Source organism: Pomacea canaliculata, linkage group LG2 (assembly GCF_003073045.1).
Source record: "Pomacea canaliculata isolate SZHN2017 linkage group LG2, ASM307304v1, whole genome shotgun sequence".
Lineage (NCBI taxonomy): Eukaryota > Metazoa > Mollusca > Gastropoda > Architaenioglossa > Ampullariidae > Pomacea > Pomacea canaliculata.
The window spans coordinates 29,638,360-29,663,877 of record NC_037591.1 but is presented as its reverse complement, the minus strand read 5'-3'; the positions used below and the strand labels follow the sequence as shown (position 1 = coordinate 29,663,877).

General features: G+C 45.0%; 1 protein-coding gene across 1 annotated transcript; it reads right to left on the bottom strand.

Annotated features, from left to right (window-relative positions):
* Nucleotides 1–1,677: 1,677 nt before the first annotated feature.
* LOC112555664 (kazrin-like) lies at nt 1,678–25,518 on the bottom strand. Its single transcript, XM_025224116.1, has 15 exons — nt 23,723–25,518; nt 13,560–14,171; nt 12,546–12,788; nt 12,093–12,253; nt 11,078–11,224; nt 8,722–8,919; nt 8,351–8,579; nt 7,761–7,948; nt 7,451–7,563; nt 7,094–7,328; nt 6,771–6,872; nt 6,243–6,409; nt 5,504–5,533; nt 3,776–3,902; nt 1,678–3,485 (listed from the first exon to the last, which is right to left on the bottom strand). The coding sequence occupies exons 1-15, from the start codon at nt 23,892–23,894 to the stop codon at nt 3,441–3,443; spliced, it is 2,769 nt and encodes a 922-aa protein (XP_025079901.1). The 5' UTR covers nt 23,895–25,518; the 3' UTR covers nt 1,678–3,440.

Here is a 25,518-nt window from a genome sequence, read left to right as displayed (position 1 = left end):
CGACACACATGTACAGAAAGAGGTCAAAATTGAGTGGTCGCCTTCATACGCGAATATGCCTAATTAGAACATTGTTCCAGCTCTCCTATTGGCTCAGGCCTTTATATGTACAATTAAAATGTCATTATCTTCCTACAGAAAAAGATGTGAGGAAGAAAAAGAATGATGTAGCTGAAGAACGAGCTGTGGTACTAGGAAGATGTCGTTCGGGTCGGCTTGTTTAGCACACATGCCATCGACTCGGGCTTGCAGGCCTCCATCAGTGGAAGTCAATGTAAGAGGGTGTTGAAAGGGAGTGGAGGGCAGGTCGAGACTTTTGAATTATCACAAATATAAGAAACAAATTTAAAATGTAGGATTGCCGCTTTTAAAAACAAAACAAAAATATTCACGACCAGTGTTTTCCTCGTTGCATTATTTTCTGCCGCCACTACACCTGACTACCCTGTTATATAGCCCTTCTCTCCATTCCTGGGCCAACTGCCTGCACGTCACAGTTGTATTCATCTACTCTAGTTTTTGAACCATCATACGACTTTGAAATCTCTTTACTAAGATAAAGCTAACTTGTCCTGTCGGAATGAAAAAAACTGCTAACTCAGATAAGCACTTATCTCACCTAATTCAGCTGTCCAGACCGAACAGTCTAAAAAACAAAAAATATAGGAAGGCGTTCGGCTGATGACGTCACGATAATCGCCGGAAGTGGGAATTTCCAGCAGTCGTAGCTGTCCTCATTTCCGACACGATGCACTTCGCTCTTTCAAACGAATGGCGTGACCCCAGCACGGGAAACTGTAACGGCTGGACTAAGTGAGTCGTCTGCACGTGCTAAGTTTTGCTGATTCGGTGCACGCAACCCAGCGTCCCGTCATGGCCGCTGACCGCAAGGCTTCATGGGTCAACAGGCGACTCGACCGTTTGCCAACTCGGCCACTGTTCCTAACTACTCGATCGCAAATCACAAGATTTCACGTGAAAGGCGAGTTTTAAAAATAAAAACATGCACGCCTGGTTCTAAAAGGCTGGGGGACGAAAAAGCAATAAGAAGCAAAATCAATGATTAAATTCCCTCTGCACATATAGCTTACACCAGAGTAAATTTTCATTTGATAAATGGCACCTGATCAGGCTGACCTGAAGATGAACTTTACATGCTGTTTGTGAACAAAGCATGGCTTTTTGGTATACAATAGCACTGGTGGACCAGTCGATTAGCAGCATTGATTGGAATAGGTTTTATGCGCGGTCGAAATGATAAATTGTCGAGTTACCCAACGAACAAAATTAAAAATCTATGGAGTCACAAAACTCGATAACACACACAGTCGGACAGATAGGCTTCCATTATCTTTTTTGAGGTAAAGGAGAAAGATAAAAACGAAGGCTGGTTGGCAGACAAGGCAGGCAGGAGATCGGTTGCCCTCATGTTATCTTGAACACATCATCTATACTCTCATAGTTTGTGACAGTCAGTGCAGACCACATCATTGGCAAAGGGACCCAACATCATACTTTCCCAAGCTGTATTATAAAGTATTTGGACAGTATTGATGTTAACAGCTACCAACATCCAGCAGTTATTTCTGCTCACATAAAAGGTATATATTTGAGTTTGTGACCATTAGGTAAGACGAACGCATCACAGTCGAATACCCATACATAAAAAAAACATGATAAATTTGAATCATTTATTTAAAACAGTTCATTACAAGTCAATGGATAAAAACAGACTATACAATATACATAAATGCTTAGTGTCTAGATTTATCAGCAGTTAACCAGTAGCTGACTAAGTAACACATCTCTTTGGTTACATTCTCTCCAGTGTAACCTCTTCGGTTTGGAAAGAAATTGTGTGTGTGCGCGCGTGTGTATGTACGTTTAGGACAAGAAATCGAAAAACATGAAGAAAAACGAGAAGAAAAGAGACCGAGAGAGAACGGGTGAAAAAGAATATTAATACTTAAAAACCGATTTCAGTGAAAAGATTTATGTCCCCAGTAAACATCACGGGGCCGGTATAGACTGTCACTTGCCGAGATCCACAACTCTCCTACAATATGGAACAGTAACATGAAATGATGAATAACTATCCTCGAGTAACATCTACAACGGGCTGCAATCAATATGCACTCTGCCCTGGACTGTTTCTTCACACATCCTTTAACTTGCGCACTCACGCATTCTGTCCCTCTCTTTCTGGCCTAAGTTTGTTAAAACACCTCCACCTTTTCACACAACCCTGACATGTTCAGTTTGCCGCAGGTCGAGGATAAATGTTAAAATCGGCTTCCAGTCGTTTTCCTATTAAGTGCAGTATTGTAAAATTTCTGTTTTTTTTTTACCCTCAACAAAAAAGAAAATTTCTCCACATTCATCGCTGCTTATTGCAAGTATCATTTAAACATGTTCATCCATTAAAAGGACATCGCTAAAAAATCTAAACCGACTTTCAATTAAAATAAGAATTAGAATTTAAAACATAATCAACAATCATGGTAGCACAAATACACAGGAACGGTTCAATAAATTAGCACCAGCAAGTCTGAACCCACAGAAAATAATCCAGTGTAATTTAAGGGAAAGAACTCCTACTGAGCCAACGGCAGTTCTGCTCAATTAAGAAGCATGATGCATCTTTTGTTCAATACTTAATTTTTACTCGCTGATAGAGGTTTATGTTTTGATTGTTTGACATTAATCCTCCTGGCTAACATATTAACGCGAACTGTCCTAACCACATCACTTGTACTGATTTTGTCTTTAATGGACAATACCGGGGATCGACACAAGGAAACACATTTTCCAGCATGTTCTTGTCTAATATCAGAAAACAGAAAAGCGATTTGACTAAGTATCCTCTGGAAATGTACGGTACATCCTTAGTATATTTCTTCATGGCACCGACTGTAAATAATTGTATAGAAGTTATCGAGTCTTCTTCAGCTGGGCCTAATTTCTAGAAACAGACCTGACTAGATTGCTACTATAATAAGTCAACTGCGAGAGAGAAATAGTCCCTTGCTTGCTCATTGGTCCTGTCTTGCAGCCAAGCGATCGTCTGCCTAACAACAATCACTGGAAACTGCTGCGTAAACATTTCTTACAAAAAATAACTGGCAGTTAAAACATGATAAAACACCGCAGCTAATACTGTTGGTGTAAGCGGCAAGTTTCTGGATGCCATCATTATGGGCATCCTTGTCTGTTTATGCTGCGGACTGTCAAATGTCATGTCAAGCACACGGGGGTCACGTGCTGGTGACCACGTGGCTGTCAGCCTGATTGCCAGAGCAATGTCATCTAGTGGTTTTTCTCTAGATGTCATACGGCAGTGGAGTCGCCGGGTATTTCCACCACATTGTCCAAAGAGGTATGCTGGATTGGAATCGGCGCAGAGATCTTTCTTTTCGGGGAATCGCTGTCGAAGGCCAGCTTCAGGTCGTCCCGAATTTTCTTTCCGAAAGCCCTCCCAGAGATCCCTGAACAGAGAGGAGAGCAGACAAATGTTACAGATTGCTGCAGATCAGTGCAGTATAACAAATGTTTGGTTTCAGTTTCAGTTTGCAAAGAAAGAACAGCATGCCCGAGACAAGATCTGAACCCAGGCCAGTCAGATCTTACTATATTAGTGACAGATGTGGCGCTACCGAACCCCCAAAGACGGAAAGGAAGGAAGGAAAGAAAGGAAGGAAGAGAAATGATAAAATATGCAAGCAGAATGATCACATAGCAAAAACCCGAAGGAAGAAAAGATGAAAATGCCTCTCACTCGAAAGCTTATTCGTCCTTTAGTACCCTCGTCTGCTGTCTGCCCCCGGTACGACCGAGTAAAAGTGTGCGATTTGGCACTTGGCTCCAGGTGTTTGCTGTTGTTGTTGGGGGTGTCCAGCGCCGCTCTGTAACAAGACAGTAAGTAGTGCCTGATTAATCAAAAGGGACATGGGCTGTGGGCAGTCGCTGTGCCGTAGCGGGAAAGGGTTAGTCCCACCAGTCCCCAAGATCTGGATTAATCAATGCAGTGTGAACCCACAGAAATCAAACGGTCACTTAAACACTAGAGCCACTCTGCATCCACATGAGAGAGAAGTAATCACATGATTATGGAGCCACTAACAAAGAGAAGCATTATGCATTCAAGTACAGGCTTGGGGGAGAGGGGTAGTTGCCATGGACGCATAGGAAGACTGGGTTGACGTTAATACATGTTTACAAGACAGAGATATTTTCACGCGTGATCACGTGACGGAGGGAGGGGGAGTGGTGGTGGAAGATATGCGCATGGCTTACGACTTGGATGATTCTATACATGGGTTACATGGCTAGACTCTTGGTTACAAAGCTATGGCACAGACTGGTATAGCACTGGGCGATTTACAAGCAACTACAACACCACGAGAGACTTCTACAGCCAGGCTACACGACAGGGTAACAGCGCATGCAATTACAAAAGTGACTTCGCATACGATTACAAAAGAAGGGGTATGTCTACACGTACACAGAAAGATAAGGGTCGTCTACAATAGTTTCAGTGCCAACACATGAAAGGCTGTCAGAGTGAGTGGAGCCAACATGTAGGAACGAGCACGCACGCACGCACGCATTCAAGCACGCACGCAGGCATTCACAGCGAATGGAATCACTCAGGTCTGATAATTTTACATGGATTTTACCAAAGATGTGTACAAACTGCAGTTAAGTCCTGAACCGCCTTTATTCTTCATTGTAATTTTTACCTTTACAAACACACACAAGCAGCACACAAACGAGCACGCGCTCCCATGGAGAATTCACACATCCTTGACCCAGTCAGGAGACTGGCTGAGGAACAATATACTTGACCCTGACTCAAATAGCCAGTGGCCAGCTAGCAGGTTCTCTTATTGCAAAACATTCATCTACACATCTTGCAAAACACCACAAGGTATGTGTGAGCGAGTCAGTGACCTTTGACTTACCATAACCAACAATCGACTGTAACGTCATGTTTCAGAGAGACAGAACAGGGAGAGAGAGACACACACACACGGAGAGAAAGAGTACTTAAAAAAAAAAATAAATAAAATACGAAATTATACTGAGGAGTCCCAACATGTTTCAAAACCAAAATTATAAATAAAATAAAGGGTGAAATAAAAGGTGCTTTATGTTCAAGTTGCGTGAACGAGCTGAAATAAAAACTAGACAAACTTAAAAAAAAAATCAAACAGCGAAATATGTCGCAGTAGATTCTCTTCTGCTGCCAGAAAATTGAAAACTGATGCGTTTGCCGAATGAAAAGCTTCCCAGCAGTCATAAGACCAACTGAACACTAAAGCCATATGCACGACACATACAACCAAAAGGTTACGAAAGGCTACAAAGGAAGTGACCTATGATGCCCAGCACGCGGGAACCAAGAATGCAAATTAAACAGATATTCTAAGAAACGAAAATAATAAAAAAAAAAAATTAGGAAAAGGTAGACATGAACCACTGATCACCACCTGTCAAAGATTACCTCAAGATTTTCAGTCCAGTTTGGTAAGACCTGAAAACACAGTTCTGCTATGAGAACAACTTTCGTGGTACTCTCCTACCCTGCTTAATTCTCCCTCCTCCCCTCTCCTAGCTTCTGGTATCGAGGTACCATACAATTGGGACTGGAAGTGATATTCTTTAGTGGCTAAATTTTGAGGTGGAGAAGCTGTTGAGGATTTCATTTACATTCACTAATTCAAAAACTAAGTCTTAAACAAAGACTAAACACAGATTCCGAACAATCAGATTATCATCACGGAGACGAGAGAATATCGTACAGTGAAATACAAGAAGAAAGGAAACATGAAAAACGGAAGGAACGATGAATGGATGAAAACTTAAATTGCTAAGGATGTGTATTTATCAAGAAATGTAATCCGAACGGGAACACACTCAACTATGCGAGGCCTCGTGCAACCCGCTTTGTTGAGTCCTGCATCTCTAACCCACTTCCCTTGTACCCTTCCTACAGTACAGTCCATTTCCAAACTATTTAGAATAAACGAAAAAAAAAAACGACACAAATTTCTTATTTTTAAAAAAGTGTTTTTAGATTATTAAACATTTTAATTTTTCGTTGGGACATCTGATTTAGAGTCGAGAATCAAGATCACTTCCCAGACCCCGTCCAACTCGCCTCAAAAATTCCTAAATAGTTCACACCTGACATCGGTTCTCGAACTCAACCCTCAAGATCACGGGGGAGCACGTGGACATACCTGGCTGGTCGCAGGAGGGTATCCAGCTCCGAGGCGAGATGTCGACGAATGTAACACTTGGAGGGAGGAATGGCGAGGGCGGTCGCCAGAGTGTCAGAGTTGAAGGAAGGTTCGAGGACCATCAAGGCTCCGTGCACACCGCTCTCGCGCAAGTTATCCGAAAACTCCTGACAACGGCACCAACACAGCAAGACATTGTGTATAAACCTCAATGCAATCTTTGGTTTCCTCTGCCAATTTTTAAAATTAAGATAGAAAAGAGTTCTGCAGGCAAATCGTCTCCCCTTCACCACAGCTAAAAAATATATATATATATAAAATAAAACAAAACAAAACTTCGACTCAGAAAACTGCACACATTTTTGTACCCAGATCGTGATTTCAACTAACAAATCACTTACAGGATCTTTATCAAGGGAACAGAGTGTGCTGCAGAACTTGTAAACGCCAGTTTGTTCTATATATATATAGGTGGTTTACTTTAACGTGTCAATCTGTGAACGGCTGGAAGACAGGAGGCAAGCTTACCCCGAGATCAATGGAGCGTGTCCACTTCATGACCCGACCGCAGGTCCACACCAAGAGGTCAGTGTCCGAGTCTTCGCACTGGCTCCGCCTTTCGTTCAGCTTCTGGAAGAACGAGTGACAGTGGCGGAGGTTAATTTTGTCAGTTTGTCAGGTGCAAAGAACTGCTGTCGTTTGGAGAACCGTTGTCGTAACTAATATCCACACAAATCCTTTTGTCCGTCTCCTTGATATCTCCGATTCCAATCCTTTCTCTTTAAAATATCTCTGCAACTTCATTATATACACATCTTTAAGCCAAAATCTTGTCTGACTGTTTCACATACCTCCTTGTCAAACTCCATTCGCCTTAAGAGCTCAACGCCGTGAAGAATGCTGGCCTGGTGGAACTTGCGGTGGATGTCGAAATGCTTCTCCAGGTCTTTGCGACCAAGAGAGTTCAGGATGCGGCCGTCCACGAGGTTGTTCTCAAAGACGGCGCTGTACTGAGGGAGGCCGAGGTCTGGCATCAGCCTGTGAGCCACCCAGGTAGGGTCCACGTTGGGAGCCAGTGTGTATTGTCTGCACATCGCAAAAACGTTTTTTTTTCCAGTTTCAAATAAAACTTATTAGCTCAGTACCTTTAAGTACACCTCGTGAACGCATCATCGTCATGGTTATCAATTATCAATCATCGGTCTTACATGGTGGCCGGGTCGCGGTGCTCCTCGATGGCCAGCCGTAGTTTACGTCTGTGGATGTGACTGGTTATGCCCAAGGCCGCCCCTAGTTCATAGTCACTCAGCCCGAGCAGAATCTGCAAGAATATCCCATGGTTGACCACGTGACCAGGAGAAATAAACCCAGTCAGTGCCGGGTGCCTATGCCAGTTATCAATATAACAAACGTGAGCATCGTACAACAAACTATAAGCCTAATAGCGATTTTTAGTTTAGCTTGACACTACGAGCATCGAATGGTTTCTGGAGGATATTCACTGACAAAAAAACTCACCTTGCCGCTCTTTATATTATGTGCACAGTTGTTTCCATACATGGGCATACCCAGGGTGATCTCCAGCCATGCCAGCACCTGGCCAGCACGCCAGTGGCACATATGCACCCCTTTCATCTGGTCTACTGTCTTGAGCTTCTCCTGGTAGTTGTCCACGGTCAGCAGACTCAGTTTGGTGCCACTGCCATCTGAAAGACAGCCGGACATGTTGTGTGAACTGGGAAACTTTTCACCACTTTCATGTAAGTCTCTTACATTTGATATCTTAGTCGGCAGATTGCTAAAGGTTTATCAATAGGAAATATCCTACGACAGAAAGATTTGTCAGACTGACTGAGTAAAAGTCTTTCAAGAATCCGATACAATAAGGCTGTCAATTTGACACAAAGAGATATTTTGTCAATGAGACAAATGACACTATTTTGTCAGTTTAAACCTCGGGAAATGTGAGGATCCAGACTCTTAAGCAAGACATCGTTACACATAAATGTAGAAAGCGCACAGTAAATTTTCTTTTAGTATTTTTCCCTCCTCTTTCCTCGTTTTTTCCCCTCCTTATTTTACGTAGCTGTCGGTGAGCGAGGACCTACCCTCCAGCAGATGTTCGTTGTGAGGAAGAGCGATGGAGCGTCGCGAGCGGCCTCGACTGAAGACCCGCGACAGCGAGCCAAAACTTTTCTTTTTCTTATTTTTGATATCTCTGGCTTCCAGATCCGTGCCCTCTGAGCTGCTGTTGTGCATCCATTTCATCAAGGGAGATAGCATCTCGTCCAGGTCTTCATTCGCATTTAGTGTGCTTGCTTTAGGGGTGCTTTCAACCTCTAAAAAAAAACCACACGAAAAATTTCATAAAATTTTAAGCAATTACCAAAAATAACAATTATTTGTCACGATTTCTTCCCCTTTCCGTCATCGCTCTACAAGATTAGTTTAAATCCATCTGCTGATGTGTTACTCTGACCTTTTGTGCGTGAGGTGTCTTTAGAATCGACTTCCTGTCCTGCCTGGTGGAAGCTGCTGTCCGACGCCGTGTGGTGTCGCCGGTTGTCGCCGTAGAAATGTCGTCGATATCCTCGGCGCTCAGCTCTCCTGGTGTGGGGGTGGCGTTATTGGAGTCCCTGGGTGAGTCCGCCACTCTCCCCCGAAGTTGGTCCTTGAGCTGCAACAAACGGCGACATCAACACATTACAATCTCACATGTTACCTATCAGTTTAAGGATAATTAGAAATCTGAACACTAGATGTCGAGGAAGCAGACGACGCATTAGAGGACTAAGGTTAGTTTAGTTTATTCATTGTTACTTCTCGAGGACATAGGGCCGCAACAACACCTCGCCTACGGACCCGGGTTTGGGAGGTTAGTTTAAGATGTGTAAAGTTTTGCAAGATTCAGCTGACCATCAAGCAAGAGACGAAATGTTGGTTAAATATTGAAAGAATTAAAAAAAAGAAACAGAAAACTCAGATACATTTGGGGAAACTGATAACGGGCGATGATTTATTGTATCCACGTCCCCATCAAAACACTGTGTGGTCGTTTACAGCTAGTACTGACGATCGTGAAGTACCAGACAAACTTTATGTTTTGCTAAAGCTGACCTGTGACCTGCGTAACATAGCGACACTTGAAGGCTTCGTATAGTTTCTTCAGAGACTTCAGCCATTGTGTGATAATGTCTACACTAGTGACAGTCTTACTTCAGTCACCCCTTGCTCGCATGCACGATAGCGTTCAGGGAAAAAGCAACTGTTCCTGTAATATTTTGCCCACACCACAGTATAAAAAAAATAATTCCGTACACATGCTACGTTCAGTTTATATCACCGACTTTTTGCAGCTTAAACTGAAAAAGTCTACTTTTTTAAAAAGCAAGTAACATACATTCCTATTTAATTTCTTGAGATTTGCATCTCTCCTTGCGAGTTCATGCTCGAGGCAATATTATGAAAGGAGTCTGTTGAGCGTGGGTATTTCACTACCCGGTAACATCTCTAAACTCAGTCGAATTTTGTTTATAGACAAGGTTACTTTCACGTCCGCGGAAACCGTTTCTGTCTCCGGATCAGTAGACGCATTTCCACTGGGTCTGACCAGTTCCAAGGTGTACTCACTGTACTGCATCTTCACCACAGTCTTCTCCAGATGGCCTCCAGCTGTGGAGCTTGCACCTGTACTGGAGGTGAACGCGTGCACTGTTCGTGGGAAACTTTCGCAAAGCGGAAGTTTTAAGGGCCAACCCTCATTGACCTTCTCCCCTCCTCCCCAGATACCAACCCTCTCCCCTTCTGCAATATTCAAAGTTGAAATATGAAGCATAAGCGATAACTCACTACATTGGTTCTGCTGGGTTTAAAATTAGCATGCAGCGCTTTTTATTTATGTCTTAAATATTAAATCACAATTTTAAGGAACTTCTACAAAGGTTTACTTTCGTTATCTCTAAATGGCTTTTGCTATTTTAACTCCTATTTTCCGATTTTTATTTTTCTTTTTGTAATCCTCATTTACAACAACACGGCAACAGCAGTACAGACAACTTTTACCGCAGACGCCGATGCCCAGGTAAATTGAATTCACCCCCCGAGATGATTTTAAAATGTCGGTCACACTCAAGAAAGCCAAGAGTCTAACATAGTTACACTCCATCTTTTCCAAGACCGAACGTGCGATTTTATCGCCAGAAGATGCATGGCGGCCATGTTGGAGAAGACGCATGCGCGCCAGACCGGAAAGATAATCAGCCGTCACTGCGCGTGGCCTCCCTTTTAATCGAGTTAAATGAACTGATGCAATCGGTCATCTTCCTCAGTAAACAGTCTGCAGCCCCTGCAGGCTTCTATTAATAGCGTTCCTCAAGCGTTGCACGTCTTATCAGTTAGCCCACCCGTAATAAGAACACGTGACTGGATGGACGCAATTAAAGAGAACGATGCACTCAATGTTCCCCAAGCTTGTAGCGCTCGTCTGTAAGCAGGTGGGCGCACATACAATCGTTAAACTGTCTGATTGTAGCCATGACAACTGTCACGGTGAGGTTGTATCTGTTACTCAGCTGTCACAACGATAAGATGACAGAGTTGGGGGTAAGCAGAGAAGTTATTTAGGAAATATTTAGAATAATCTAAAACAGAAATAAGACAAATATTTAAACCATATTAACAGTAAGTAAGTTTGGATTTATCTATATCAACAATAAGCTCATGTATATATATATCAACAATAATAATTCTAAATTTAAATGCAGAAAATATAGTGAACAGTGCACGAGGGAGAGAGAGAGACAGTGTGTCACGTGGCACAAGGGCCCATCCTTCACCTTAGCGACTTCGTCCTGCAGTTCTTTTATCGTCTGCTCTCTGGCATCGAGTTGCGCGCGCAGAAGCACCGCTCTCTCGGCTGACTCCCTCGCCCGTTTGATTATCTCCCATTTCTCCCTCTCCGACTCCTCCTTCTCCATGGCAAGCTGCAAGCACATCAACAAGGACATTAACACACGACAAGCGACATCAACATGGCCGTAAACAACGACATTAACACATGACATAAACAACGGCATTAACAGCAATTCGAAGTCAACATAAACAAGGAAACTAACACATCGATATTCATCAACAAGGAACATCGTCATCGCTGAGTAGTCATCGGATTTTGACAAGGCTACCATTTTCTGTTTTAGCAGCAGGCGCAAACGAAGAAACTTCAGTCATAAGCAAGCCTTTAGTTCTTACTTTGGTGTAAACAATTTTAATTATTGTTTTAATTTCTTTTTTTTTGGGGGGACGGGGAGGGGGAATTGGTGTTTTACGCCGCGTCAGAAGCTGTGGCTATTCACAGCAAAGCAGACGGTCTTGCTAAGAGGTGTCCCTTACAGAGAAAGAACAGCGTGCACGAGACGAGATCCGAACCCAGACAACTAATCCTTAATTTAATTAATTTATTTATTTATTGTTTTTGGCAGGTGGAAGGACTTTCTTGAAACATTGGTCACAGAAAATAAGAGAAATAAAAGATGAACAAGTTGATTGAATTACGAGTATCTAGAAACGACAGGAAATATACGAGGAGACAAAAGCACGAACAGACAGCACAGAAACAGGACAGACAAACGGATGGACGTGAGAAGACAACAAGTAGACACGACAGAAGCGAGCAATAAAAAAAACAAAGGAGGTCACACACACTCAGAGATCAGGGAAACGAGGCAGGCAATCTATCACAAAAGACCGCTCGCAGACATGTAGATATGAGACAAAGACAACCATTGAAAACACGTGAGTCACATGCAGCGAGTACAGGCCGCAGGGCAGAGATCCATCCATCCATCCAGTCACCTGTTTAATGCTCTCGTCACTCTCCTTCACTCGATGCTCGTAGTTGCGGATGAAGTCCCGCAGCTCTGTCTCCTTGTCTTCCAGCGTGGTGTACAGCTGCTTCATCTGGTGCAGCAGCTCCACCTTCTCCGCCTTCAGACGCTTCCGGTCGCTCTTCATGGCTGAGGGAGGGTCACGACACCAACAGATCACCGTTAGGCACGAGCGGAAGGCCCGCGAGAAATCGTTGCTAGGCAACTACTATTCTTCGCCAGACTACCAAATCTGCTACCGATCAAAGTATCATGTAACAACAGAGTAACAGCCGCTACTAGGGAATGCGACAAACAATAAACAGAATAGAGATCAATGATGAAGGAGGAGGAGAAGAATGATAATGATTGATAGATGATGATGGTGATGATGAAATGAAGAAAGATTATCGATACACCTGGTAGTTTGCTAACAACACACCTTGCAAAGCCTCCTTGGCCCGGTTCACCTCCTGTCTCGACTGGATCAGCTCCAGTTTCAGTTCCCCGTAGCTCGGCCTCTCGCCGCCAAAGTCCTTGGCACACCGGAGTTCATTCAGCTCCGCCGTGACAGCCTCGATTTCACATCTCAACTTCTTGTTTTCCTCCCGGACCTTGTCCACTTCAGAGTTAGCGCTCAAGAGCGACATGGACGTGTCTGGCGATGCTGCATTTTCCTGGCACTCTGCGGGAATGAAGAACATTACCATGGAAAATAACTGACACGATATGGAATTAATTCGGAAGATAGGTGGCATGAGGGAGAATTAGGAGAGGAAATAGGCGGGGAAAGGAAATTAGCATGGAGGATAAGCTGCCAGGGAAGAAATTAGTATGGAAAATAGAAGAGGGAAATGAATATCGGGATGGGCAATGGGACCAACTGGAAAAGCAAATGGAATTATCAGCCGAGAAAAGTGAAGCATGCGGAAAGAATCCACATGGAAGCAGACGGTCCACTGCTAAACAGTTGTTTCCAACAAGTGATCAACTTTCGTCTCTATGTCCTTCCATTCATTGTTTACTATTCGTTCGGTCTTCCACTCATTCCAGCCAATATCACTTAACACTACAGCCGTTTCTTCCTGCTGGCATTTTTTTTCAGAGGGTAATAAGTAAAGGTAAATAAAGTAAATAAGTTGTATACGTCACTGTGAAAGGTCACGTCTGTGCCGTCACACCTCACGTGACGTTTCCTAAGGCTATTTCCAAGTGAACAGAGTTAACTGAGTTTCAACGAGCTCTTGGATAAAAAGAAATAATTAAAATAAAAGCAAGCAATCCAATTGTGCGCCGTTATTTACTGTGAGAAACAATTATCATAAATCTCATTTCAGAACAGTTTAGGGAAAAGGGTTCAACGTCCGCGGATGCGCACTATCTTCCAAAAAAAGTTCTGGTAAGTGAAACGTGCAAAAATAAAAACAAAAACATCAATCAAACAAGGCCTCCTTACCTTGCTCGTACACTCCATTCCCTGCACGCTGATCCTCAGAATGTTCTCGTCCATTCACCTTCAGCAAGGTGCCAGCTTCACAAAACACTTCCCCCTTCACCTTATCCGCTTTCTCCTCACCGTTAGTCTTCACGATGACATCCCGGTCTTTCCCCGAGCTGCAGCCGCTTCCCTGACACTCACTCCCACCGCTCCGACGACCCTCACTGGCTCCCCCCTCACCGTCCTTGAACCCCGTGTCCCCGGAGGACACGCTCATCCGCGAAAGTCTCTTGTTGGTGTCGGCCAGCTCCGCCCTCAGGGCGCACACCTCCTGGTTGGCCGCCTGGATGGTGCCGTCGATGTGGATGGCCAGCTGCTTGTTCTCCTCCACCATCTTGCGGAACTTGCCTTGTGCGTCCAGCAGCAGCCGGCGCATCAGAACCATAGACGCCTGCAGGCTCTCGCTCTCGCGCGGCGACAGAGCGCCTTGACCTGTACCGCCGTCACCTTGCGACTGAGAACTGAGGTCAAGGTCGGCTGGCAAGGTCTTGGCATTGTGGCCGGCGGAGAAGGATTGGGCGAAAATGTACTGCACTATCTGGTCATTCAGCGAGTCCAGGGATTTGATGGCTGCAAATAAATAAATTAAAGATGAGGTCGGGCTTTTAACAAGTACTGGTTGAGAGTGGAACTACTTTAAGATAGATTAACAGTCAACGACAGGAAAGGTGAGATTTTTAAGATAGTCACAAGACATGGTTCGTAGGTGGAGGTCTCGAGTTCCCGATCTCCCCTCACTAGCTCTCCCTTACACTCGCACCAATCAGACGAAAGAGGGCGATAAAGGAGGAGAGGAATAATCCCCGGCGCCACGGTCAGCTGGCGTCTGTTGTATCCGTGTGACGTGTCACTAAGACCAGCGATTAAGCCGTAGATGTGGACACAACCGACGCCACTGGTCTGTCTCGCAGGGGTCCTCACTTTCCCCGAGACATCACTCAACCCCCAGCATGGAACCGAATCTCCAAACTCGCACGTGACCATTACGTGCTGTACACGTAGGTAGCGGCCAACGTCTCATGCTGACAACTGCTCACCCCTTTCACTGACAACACGATAAGCTACTGCTCGGCATTCAGTAGCCTCCCACGAATGTAGTTGTCAAGCTACGATTTCTCCCCCCTCCGACTTTTTTTTCACTCTCCATCCTCAACCCCCAAACACATACACACCCCACCTCCCTCATGTTAGTTATCCAGCCCCTAGACGACAGAGGGGTGGTCCGTTGACTGGCATTTATCTAGAGCCCCCACTAACAAGGCTTGGTGTTGTTTGGTTATGCACACAGATCCTCCAGTGAAGCAGCCAACTACCAATGATGGCGGTCACAAGGTCTGAGCTGATGGATCCCTTGCCGCCTCTCTAACGGCCGGCTGGACGGACCAAGAATTAAATGCTGTGCGTGTTAGGCAAGACAGATTGGCGGCGGAGGTGAGGTGGAGAGAGTGCATTGACAACGAAGAGTCCTTTTTTAACGAAAGTGTTATAATAAGTGTTATAACGAGTGTTATTATAATCACAACGCATTTTCTCGTGTAGCTCCACGCGCTTCACACCAACGACTACAAGCGAGGCAAGTCAACCATGCGAAATACACAAGTGGATGACACAAAGGCGAACATAAACAAAGTGCATGAAGAGGAAGATGAACTGATGATAAAGCGGAATAAAGAAAACATTTTTTCCTATATCTAGACCTCGTCCTTACACAAGGAAAGAGAACGGAAAATTGCAAAACTACTGAAGTAACAAGGTGTGATGTAATAAGAGCGGAAGGAGAGAGAGAGATGTTGAAAACAAAATGAGGAAAAGGAAACAAGGAAGTTGACGAAAAAATGAGAAGGAAGTAGAGAAAAAATATGAGGAAAGCCTGGCATTGCCGCACGTGAAGCTGTTTCAAAAACATCGGAGGAAGCTGAATTGTAAATTATGGGGATGGGAGTGGAAGGAGGACACTAAAGCACAGCCGCAGGTATTAAAGTGTTAACACGAATCAGTGTAAGTGCTGCGATGATCAGCGAGCATCCCTCTGAGGGCACTGAGGTCAGACAATGCCCCAGAGAATCCCCCTGAACCTAACGACAAGTGGGAGGGTCTGTTGGCGGGTCGTGACCTTTCACTAAGTAGTCACTACTGCCTGACGTGCTGCTGGCATCCTCAACTTACACAATAGTGCACTCTAATCCAAAGTATGGTGAAATCATGGAGCGTGAACAGTTCCTATACAGTGCACAGTAGTAGTAATGTGTGAAGTGTGTTTGTTAGTGCGTGCGTCCGTGCGTGCAAGTAAGCGAAAATGCCAACATTTGTCTGTTGTGACTGATGCACCTTGTGGAAATAAACAAGAATGTTGTGTGCAATAACACCACGACATAAATCACAACAGGATGTCATCAGTCTTCACAGTCTACTCCCACGCCCACTTTTATCCCACAATTCAATATACAAAAATTAGATGAAAGACGAACCTTTTCTTTCAGTCTGTTGATGACGAGTTAGATAACAAGAGAGCAAAATATACTGACTGGTGCGTCTCGTCTGACTAATTATCCCAGTCTCTTTGTGAGAAGGCTCCACAGACTCAGTTTGTGGCAGGTTAAAGGTTACTGGAACAGCAGACACAATAGATGACCGGTGACCGGGGACGCTCCCTTCGCGAAATAATGTCACGTGACAATAGCGACCGGAAGTGTGCTTTGGTCCTGTTACACGCGGCGCTAGTTGGACGAAACGGAAAGCGGACAAAACTTTGCGATGTGACTCCATGGATTTGTTGTTGTTGTTGTTTGAGTCAGTGGAGTGGAAAAAAATCCCACACAAGAAGACCTATTTTGTAGACAAATAATTTCATACACAGTGCCGACCGCTGCACTCTAGCGTTCTAATTAACTAATTAGCCTTGCTATTGTTGTTATTATTATCATCGATTGTGTTTGTTCTCTGAGAAGACTTTCCACACTAAGGTCTTTCAAAAACGCTGGCCGCAAGAAATGTGATACACTTTTCATTATTATTATTTTTTTTTTTTTAAAAGGGTGAAAGAAGAAACGTGTCTGCAGAAGAAAATGCGACTGTTTTCCACAGAACAAACAGTGTCGCCACTGAAAAGAGCAAACACATCTCATTGCAAACATCCGTCCATGGACTTGGTGAAAGCCGATCGAACATCGCCGTTGTTGTTGCGAACGTACAGCAAGCCATTGATCACGTGACATTGTGAGTGTCGCTCAGTGAGGTCGCTGTCGCTACAACAATGTTCTCCAAGGGGAGAGATGACGAGCAGACAGTGCCAGCCTCGGGTATCCCCGGCGCCGCCACTCCCCACCCGCTTTTAGTATTTGTTTTAAAACTTCATTTCCGGATTGTCTCGGGTAGGAGCCGATGATAACGATCGCTTCTTCAAAGGAAGCCTCACCTGCACTCAATGTCGGCTTGAAAACATGACTAATTTTCTCAGGTGTGGCATTTGTCAAAAAAAAAAATCCCTGCACCCACATTTTTCTTGTTTTGATCGCGTGAGTGGCAAAGGTCAGTGACATGCGACTGTTTTAAGATCGCTGCAGGTTGACTTGAACACAAAGAATGAGTTTGGGAATATTTTAATCTCAGAAATATGTCGGGGTATTCGATCACCGTATTGATCTTCTCCCCGAACATTCGAGAAATACATTATCAGGTTAATGAGGCGAGCACGTGATTAGCCCTCTTCTTCTTTTACCGTGACATGAACAGTTCTTCCTGAAGGCAGACCACACACTCTCTCACACACACTTTCTCTCTCTCTACACTTTCACACACACACTTATATACACATACACGCTCTCCTTCTCTCTCTCACACACACACACACACAGAGAGAATCTACAAAAAAAAAAATGCGCTAATGTCACCCGAAGACATTATTCAGGGTGTTTAGGATTTTAAAAAAAACATATACAATACCTGGAATTCGGAATTTCCAAGAACTAAGTTGTCGGCTCCGTTGCCATACACTACACTGCAGTCCCGACCGTTGCTGTATCAAGACATCGACCCGTGTACAGCTCGCCGTGACACAACCACCACTGCTGACTCAGCGCTCAACGCCGCCACACCATCGTCAACCACCACCACGACACCAGCACCTTGCTGTTGACCCCGCACATGTACGTAGGTCAAACACGTCCGGCTACGCAGTTCACCGGAAGCCCAAGGTACGACATCACCACGGTGGTGCGTCCGCCAGTCTGCGTCACAGCACGACACCACGACAGCACGACAGCAGCGACGCGACACCGCCACAGGTCCTACTTCGCGTGGTTCCAGTCCAGTTGGCGGTCACCGGGACTCTTGTTGCTGACTTCTTGCAGGCGTGTCAAGGTTCAGTGTCACACGCAACATCGGGGTAGTGTGTTTAAATGTCTGTCTTTACTCCCTCTATCCCACCCGCCACGTGATCCGATAGCGAGGCTTATTGAGAGCTGCTTAATCTCTTCCCCACCTCTTGTGTTTTATCGTCACGTCATCGTAGTTACCATTAGCCGTCTCATTCCCCACCTCGCTACCACCAGTCACCCCTCACCAACCGTAAACAAAACACCTGTAGTCCATGTCGCTACCCCAGGCTTAGTCTAGAAGGGAAAGATAAATGCTAGTTCTCAAGTATCTCAACTAAGCCGCTATACCCCTCCATCTACCCACCAACCCCTACAAAAAGACCAACCAACCAACAAACAGAGTATCTTTACTAAGCCTAACAGCTTTCTACTCGCTTGCATTAAGATTTACAGTCAGCAGTGACAAGAAAATGACTAGAGTAGGTATAAGTAGAGTCAGGTATGGATTAGCTTACTTTCAGTTACGCGACACTAAGGTACGGTGAGGAAGGAGAGTCTAGACAGTAGTGGTGAATATATTAACACTGAACGTTCACTGAAACATGTGATATATATTGACATACATAATGCACACCTATGTCAGGGTTAGAAGAAGTTAAAGAAGTGTTCGCATGCATGTGCCCACACCTGTCGAGCATCGATGATCGCACACAGACAACAGTCCTCATCCACCAACAAATATACACACTGCTGTCAACAACAAATATACACACTGCTGTCAACAACAAATATACACACTGCTGTCAACAACAAATATACACACTGCTGTCAACAACAAATATACACACTGCTGTCAACAACAAATATACACACTGCTGTCAACAACAAATATACACACTGCTGTCAACAACATTCACCAACTAACAAACTTGATGCGCGGGAAGCCGGGAACCTGACTTCAAATTTCGGAGTACGACCATATCTGGCATCTGTCGCTTTGACCATCATCGTGCTTAGAAGTCTGGAAGCGCGGACTTCCATATCAGGTGCACGGAAAATGTCGAAGAAACCCGATTATTACTGACAAAATAATTGTGTCTAGACGATTACCACAAAACGTGAACAGCAAACTGTTCTTAACTTACTGGCACTCGCGACAGCTCGTTGTAATGTTCTCCAGACATCGGCCCGGTATCTTCACATAAAGCTTGGACTAAAGAAGAGATTAAAGCTGTCAGGGCGAACAAGCAACAGTCGGCGATGACGCACGACTTCAGAACATTTTCAGTCAAAAAAGTTTGAGACGATTACAGAAAAGAAAGCGGATGGTGCCATGGAGTAAAGGTTTACCGTTGGTCGAGGGGTCACCCCCGACTTCGCCTCGACTTGAAACAACCAACAGGCATTCTGTTCACAAAAGTCGTCGTTGTAGTTTAGGGTTACGGCATGTACATTAAAACCTGTCGTAAAGAGCCGTGGAATGAACTGGAAACTCAAGTGTGGCTGTTCACTGAGCTTGAATAACCTGTTATTAGTTTTGGTCTTGCCTCACTTGTCTACACGGCATAAAAACACAAACGTGAAAAATCCAGGTGTGAGCAAACCTTCCACCGCACAAAGTGTGCATTATTCACTCGCAAGCGATGGGTAGTGTGAACACTGCCACTGGTTGTCTACCGCAGGATGGGGAATTCAAACTGAGAGAAGAGTCTAAAACAAACAAGCGCCGAGAGGACGTTTCACACCAGTGGACTGCTGGCGGGTTCTGGGATTTCTCCAAGATGGAATTTCGAGCAGAGAAGTGTTCTGACTGTCCCACTTGGACCTTAACTTCTTGCGAGTAGTATAGCTAGGGTGGGTGGGGTACACACGACAGGGAAGGTGGGGCTCCAATATTCTCCATTGCAGCAGTGATAACGCACGAACAAAAAGCACAACGACTGCCAACGAACTTCTGTTCCTTCTCGTTTGACCGCACAGCCACCTGCACACCAAACCCATCGGCAGCTCAGGACTGAAAAACTCGACATTCCGACCGTTGACAGGTGGGACTTAGGAGAAAGGGAGTGGGAGAGGGCGGAGAGAGAGAGGGGAACAGTCATGGATGACAGCGTTATCCACCGGCTACCTCTAAGTCTAGCATGACGGACAAAGTCTTTGTCGAGAAACACTGATGTCGTCTGACGAGGGCTGATGTCGTGTGTGACGCCTGACTGTTGATGCTATGACGTCAGCAGGTGTTGGTGTGGGAGTCGCCTGCACTGTGCTCACCCCACCCCTTGGTGAGATCAGGTAGAAACACCCGACACCTTGCGAATGAAGAAACCCTGACAGGTCTCTCGTCTGCTGTGTGGACGTTGTGAGCTGCGCACGCGCAACTTCCGCTTTTTCTGTTGTGCTATAAGGAAGAATTAATTTCTAGATATCGAAAAAATTATCTCCTTATTTTTTTTAATAATCTAATTATTTTAATATTGAGGAATCAGAAAGTTTCAAATTAATCTCGACGTACATTCTAGTGTTGTCTCATAATATTTACATGTTTTGTCCATTTAAGATGGAGATGGTTTTGTCAATAAGATGACCTTCAGGTTTGAGTCTGTTTACTAAAAATGTTTGTAAATGTCGTCCATTTCTCGACGTGTATTGACTTTGTGATGACATTTTGTTTTGAGTGTACAAAGGAACGGAGTGGACATTTATGAAAGAAAACCGCATTTTAACAAAGAAAGGTGACGTGTCTATAGGCCGTCTGCTTGCTGCTCGTCATCCAGTGAAGAGTTTAGGCGCTTCAATACTTCAATACAAAATATTTTATAAGCAAGACTTTCTGCTGGAGTTCATGACCGAAAAGGAATTAATTGAAAATAATAGAATTAACCCTAAACCTGCACCAATTCTGTCTCTATCATCTGTCACGTGATTTAACGTTCTTGGTGCACCTGTATGCATGACGAAACGTTAACAGTCCAGTGGGCTGCAATTTTTTTTCATGAATTGCTATATACCGAGTCATTGAACAAATAATTGTATTAGATTGATGCACTGGAAATAACTTCCCTGTCCCTTTGTTTCCCTAACTTTAAGTTTTAGTATTTTGTTTTCTGAATATTTAGCATCTTGTTTGCTTAGCTTTTAGCATCTTGTTTGTTTAGCATTTAGTGTCTTGTTTGCTTGATATTCTTAGCATTTAGAAAATTGCCTTTGGTACATCGGCATTCACAAGGTTGACATCTACCTGAGCAAACAAGTCAGCTCGTGCCTTTTCAAGAAAGCGCGTGATTTTGTGCACGAGTGTGGCCGGGGCTGCCCTGGAGGTAAGCAGGGCACTGGACTGGGAGGCCGGGGGTAAGTAAAGATTTGTTTAGTGCAGCGTGAGTCAGCTGAGGTCTGTGGGCTTCTGTTAGCATATCAATGCTACAACACAGCACCTTGGTCTTCACACCTACGTGATTAAAACAACAGAGACAGCTCGTCCTAATCTTCCTCCTCTCGCATGCTGGAGGCTGTTTTTGTCCCTCGTCTTTATTTCGAGGGACACGTGACATGGTGACCAGTGAAGTAGCAGGAGTGAGTTATCACACCACTGACCAACTTGATTACAGTGCAGTCACTACGTTGTTGTGATCAACAACAGTTCACAACGGTCATCAATGACGTACTAAGCTCTCTCTCTCTTCCTTCTCTTCCTACCCTGTCCCTCCTCCCTGAGGTGTCACCGGTGATGTGCAAACATTTCGATCAATCATCACACGCCTGCACACGCAAAGGACATAAAAGGTCGATAGCTTGTTTTCTAGCTGCTTGCATCAAACTTGAGTTCTGTTTGTTTACACTCTTCCCACAAACTCTAACTTCTTCAACGACGATCTCTCTATCCCCCGGAGGACAACAGACGGAGGGCAGGGTGGTTGTGAAGGTGGTGGAGGGAGGGAGGGTTGCAGACTGAACTAACAGACCCAGGGAGGCGAGAGACAGGGTTGATGAGGGTGAGGGTGAGTGGGAGTGGTTAGCCGGGAGGGATCAGCAAATATAGACACACACTCGGTCACACACTCGGTCACACACTGTAGCAATGCGGCCTCCTTGTCGCCACCATTGTTCGTGTGTCGCCACGCAACAGGTTCGCGACCATCGACATGAACTGCGAAAAAGAAAGTCAACATTTTCAGACCCACACCCGCTCACCCTGCTTTTCTTTAGTCGCTCTGTTGATTCCTGGCTTTGAGCAAATGCTGCACCACGGCGCCATCGACGATTAGAAAAGAAATAAAAGTCTGTCAACAGACCGCAGGCCGCAATTAAGGACTTAAGTTAATAACCAGCGGCCGGGTGCACCCCGGGTATGTCTGCACGCGCACCTCTCGCAAACATTTAAGCTCGTTATACAATTTTAAAGGTGCATTACTTAAGCCGAAAAAACCCAGTTTGTACAACATAAGCAGCTGCTATCAGCGTTTGCTGGCGGACACAACATGCAACACCGATAACACCAAACACGTAGCAGCAAATATGAAATAACACGTGCATTCATTGCCAGCTTTATCATGCTGAGTGCAGCTCATCATAACGAGGCTTAGATTACAGGGGATGGTTGTCTTGTCTATCTCTCACACACGTGCGAACCCAGCAACACGCATGCACACACCCATGCACGAACACGACACACACACACACACGCATGCACGAACACGACACACACACACACACGCACGCACGCACGAGCATGCACACATAGCACTCAGCTACCTTCGTCTGGAAACTTCATTATTTAAAATGAAAAGAAATATAAAAAAGGAAATATCTTCACAGCATTAACAAACACACTCATATCGTGTCATCTATAACTGGCGCCATGATTAAATATTCGCATGCTTTACAACTGGGAATAAATTATGTATTCTGTTGATTCCAACCTGCGGTTATGATAACATCTTAATAGTTGGCTAATGTTGTCCCCTAGAGGTTGATTGCCATGATGTAGTCCTAGTTGCTGGCACGGCATAAAACAAACAAACAAACAAACAAACAAACAAACAAACAAACAAACAAACCCCTAAAAGTTGAGAGCACAGACTATACCATAATAAGTAGTTGATCTACTTATACAAGGCTGCGGATACAATATTTAATGAGCGAGACAGATGAACGACCACCACACACCTAGGATGTCTCTACACATCCAGACATGATCTGTGTTCAGACATGTTTATGTCGGAAGCCTTTGCAAGAGTGGTTGACATCCTCGTGAGATTATCACCTGTGTGTTTACACAAACATTCATTAGCCTATCTTACTGATGACAGCCGATACCGGAAGATGTTACTATTTTTAGGTCTGTGCTCACTTGCCAGCATCATCATTGCTCACTTATAAGTCAAAACAGATTGTAGCCCTGGGCATGCAGCCAGACTGCTCATAGAAACTTTTTTGTGGAAAAAAATACTGTTACACGAGAAATGATGAGAGAGGAAAGTAAAGATTAAGAGGCCATGTGCTGCGTCTCTTTTTCTCTCTCTCTCTCACACGATGCTGAAGCAGTTAACAAACTGCTCACCATCAGGCTCGTATTAGACTGACAGCTAAATACCTCCAGAAAGTAGTTATAGTTACCAGCCATCGACTTCTAATGAATGGTCAAAGGGTCAATGTTCCCAGAAATTCTGCTGTGGGATAAGAGAATTATATTCCCCATAATTAACCAGCAGTCATTAAGTGATAATCAATGTGTAATAATTGTACAATATGGTGTCTAACAGTTTGTGTCGCTAGGTGACGGGTGGGACCTCGTTAACAATCACTTACCTGTTGCTGCTACTTGATTTTGCTGATGGAATGCCAGGGAAAACTTGTGTTTAGTTTTTAGATCCTTCAAGAATGCCAAGTCCACACCGTGACACAGAGAAGGGCCCTGACACAGGGGCCCCACAGACCGTAGGGGCCTCTCCCTAGAAGCTTCCTCCTGATGTTCCGTCATTCTCAACTCCTTGTTTTCTCGCCCTCACCTCTGCACTCCTCAGATCGTCGAAACAGTTTTGTTTATTTGTTTGTTATTATGTTCAAAAGGACGAGAACTTCTCATCGCACGACACACACACGATGGAAAAAGAGTTCCGGTGGCTGGCGGGGTTAAGGACCGAGCAGACGACACGATGGACGGTCTCGTGACACGCTGGTCGAAGAAAGGAGAGCGAGCCTGTCGAGCTCAGCAACAACTGCAAATAACACAACATATTGCAGCCTGCCCGTGGCTGGCCAGGTGTTTTACAATGTTTTTAACACACCTTGCGCGACATCTCTCTTCCTTTCACAGCGGTGTTTGGGGGAGGGTAGGGAGGGGAACCGTTTAGCCGGAGGGTTAGAGGTGACGCCAACCTTTGACACAAAAAAGAACCTTATACAGTACACAGCAACACACACACTTGTCTGTAAAGCAAACACTGGCGGCTCGTATCGAGAAGACAAACACAGGGACTAAGCATGATTATTCCAGGCTGTGGTTGGAGTCACACACCTGCTTTATGACCAGGCGGCTGTTTGCCTGTGTAAAACTTTAACAGGACCATGAAAGCAGGGCAGGAAAGACAGACCGCCAGGGGGTGTGTAGCCCTCAGACAGGTATCCACTCATGATCCACTACACGCCAGTCTTGTCCAAAAAGCGAGTGGCACACCATGCCAAACTTAACAGCCATCAGTTATCATCAATTCCACATCAGCATTGCAGCTTCTTAGGAATCCAACATCGGTATTATATCTTCCTACACAGCTAATTTGAAGTATGGCCAATCCTGACAAATTTTCCAAACAATTTGAGTTGTTAATCAAAAGAATATTTTTAAAAGCATACGACTTACGGTTAGAGCGAGTTCCGTTGTTAGTAAATTTTTAAATCTCGTGAATACGGTTTCTACACAGAAAGTACAACAATTAATCAGCATTAAAATCTCATTTCTTGCGCAAGTAAACTGTTGTCTTCGATGCCAGATGTCGAGTCACACGATGTCACCCCCGCTGTTGACACTGCCCAGGTCACTTGAAGATTGTCCCCAGACTGGATGTCCCTGACGTGTTTGCCGGGTCACGGTGATTTCTGGTCTTTTGTCGCGCCGAGGTCACGTTTTATCGACAGGTCCTCGTTTTGTCCTGTTGGTTTGGGCTCTGCGTCCCCCGCGGTTGTCACGACTGCGGGTTATGACCTCCTGCTCGATGCTTCCTACCCACAACCTCTGACCTGCTGCGACCGGCGCACGCGCTACAGGTCACGGGTCTGTTGCGCAAGGGTCGTTAACGGGTAGCGTGGGAGCTGACCGACGACACGTGACCTCGTCAACCCCGGTACGTGCTGCTCCATCCTCGCAGGTCCAGGTGTGAACAGCGACAAACCTCCGGGAACAGTCGTCAAGAGGTCCGTCCCCTCTCTCTCTCAACTAGCAGTTCCCTGGCCCGGCGGACAGGTGACCCCTCTCAGTCTGAACTCGAACCCTGTCAGGCTGTCCCTGCAGTCGGGGCCAAGTTTCCAAACAAAAGACGCGACCACAGCGCAGCCACGCGACAAGAGCTGGAGTCTCTACTGACTACCTGCGGCCTCCTCCCCCACAG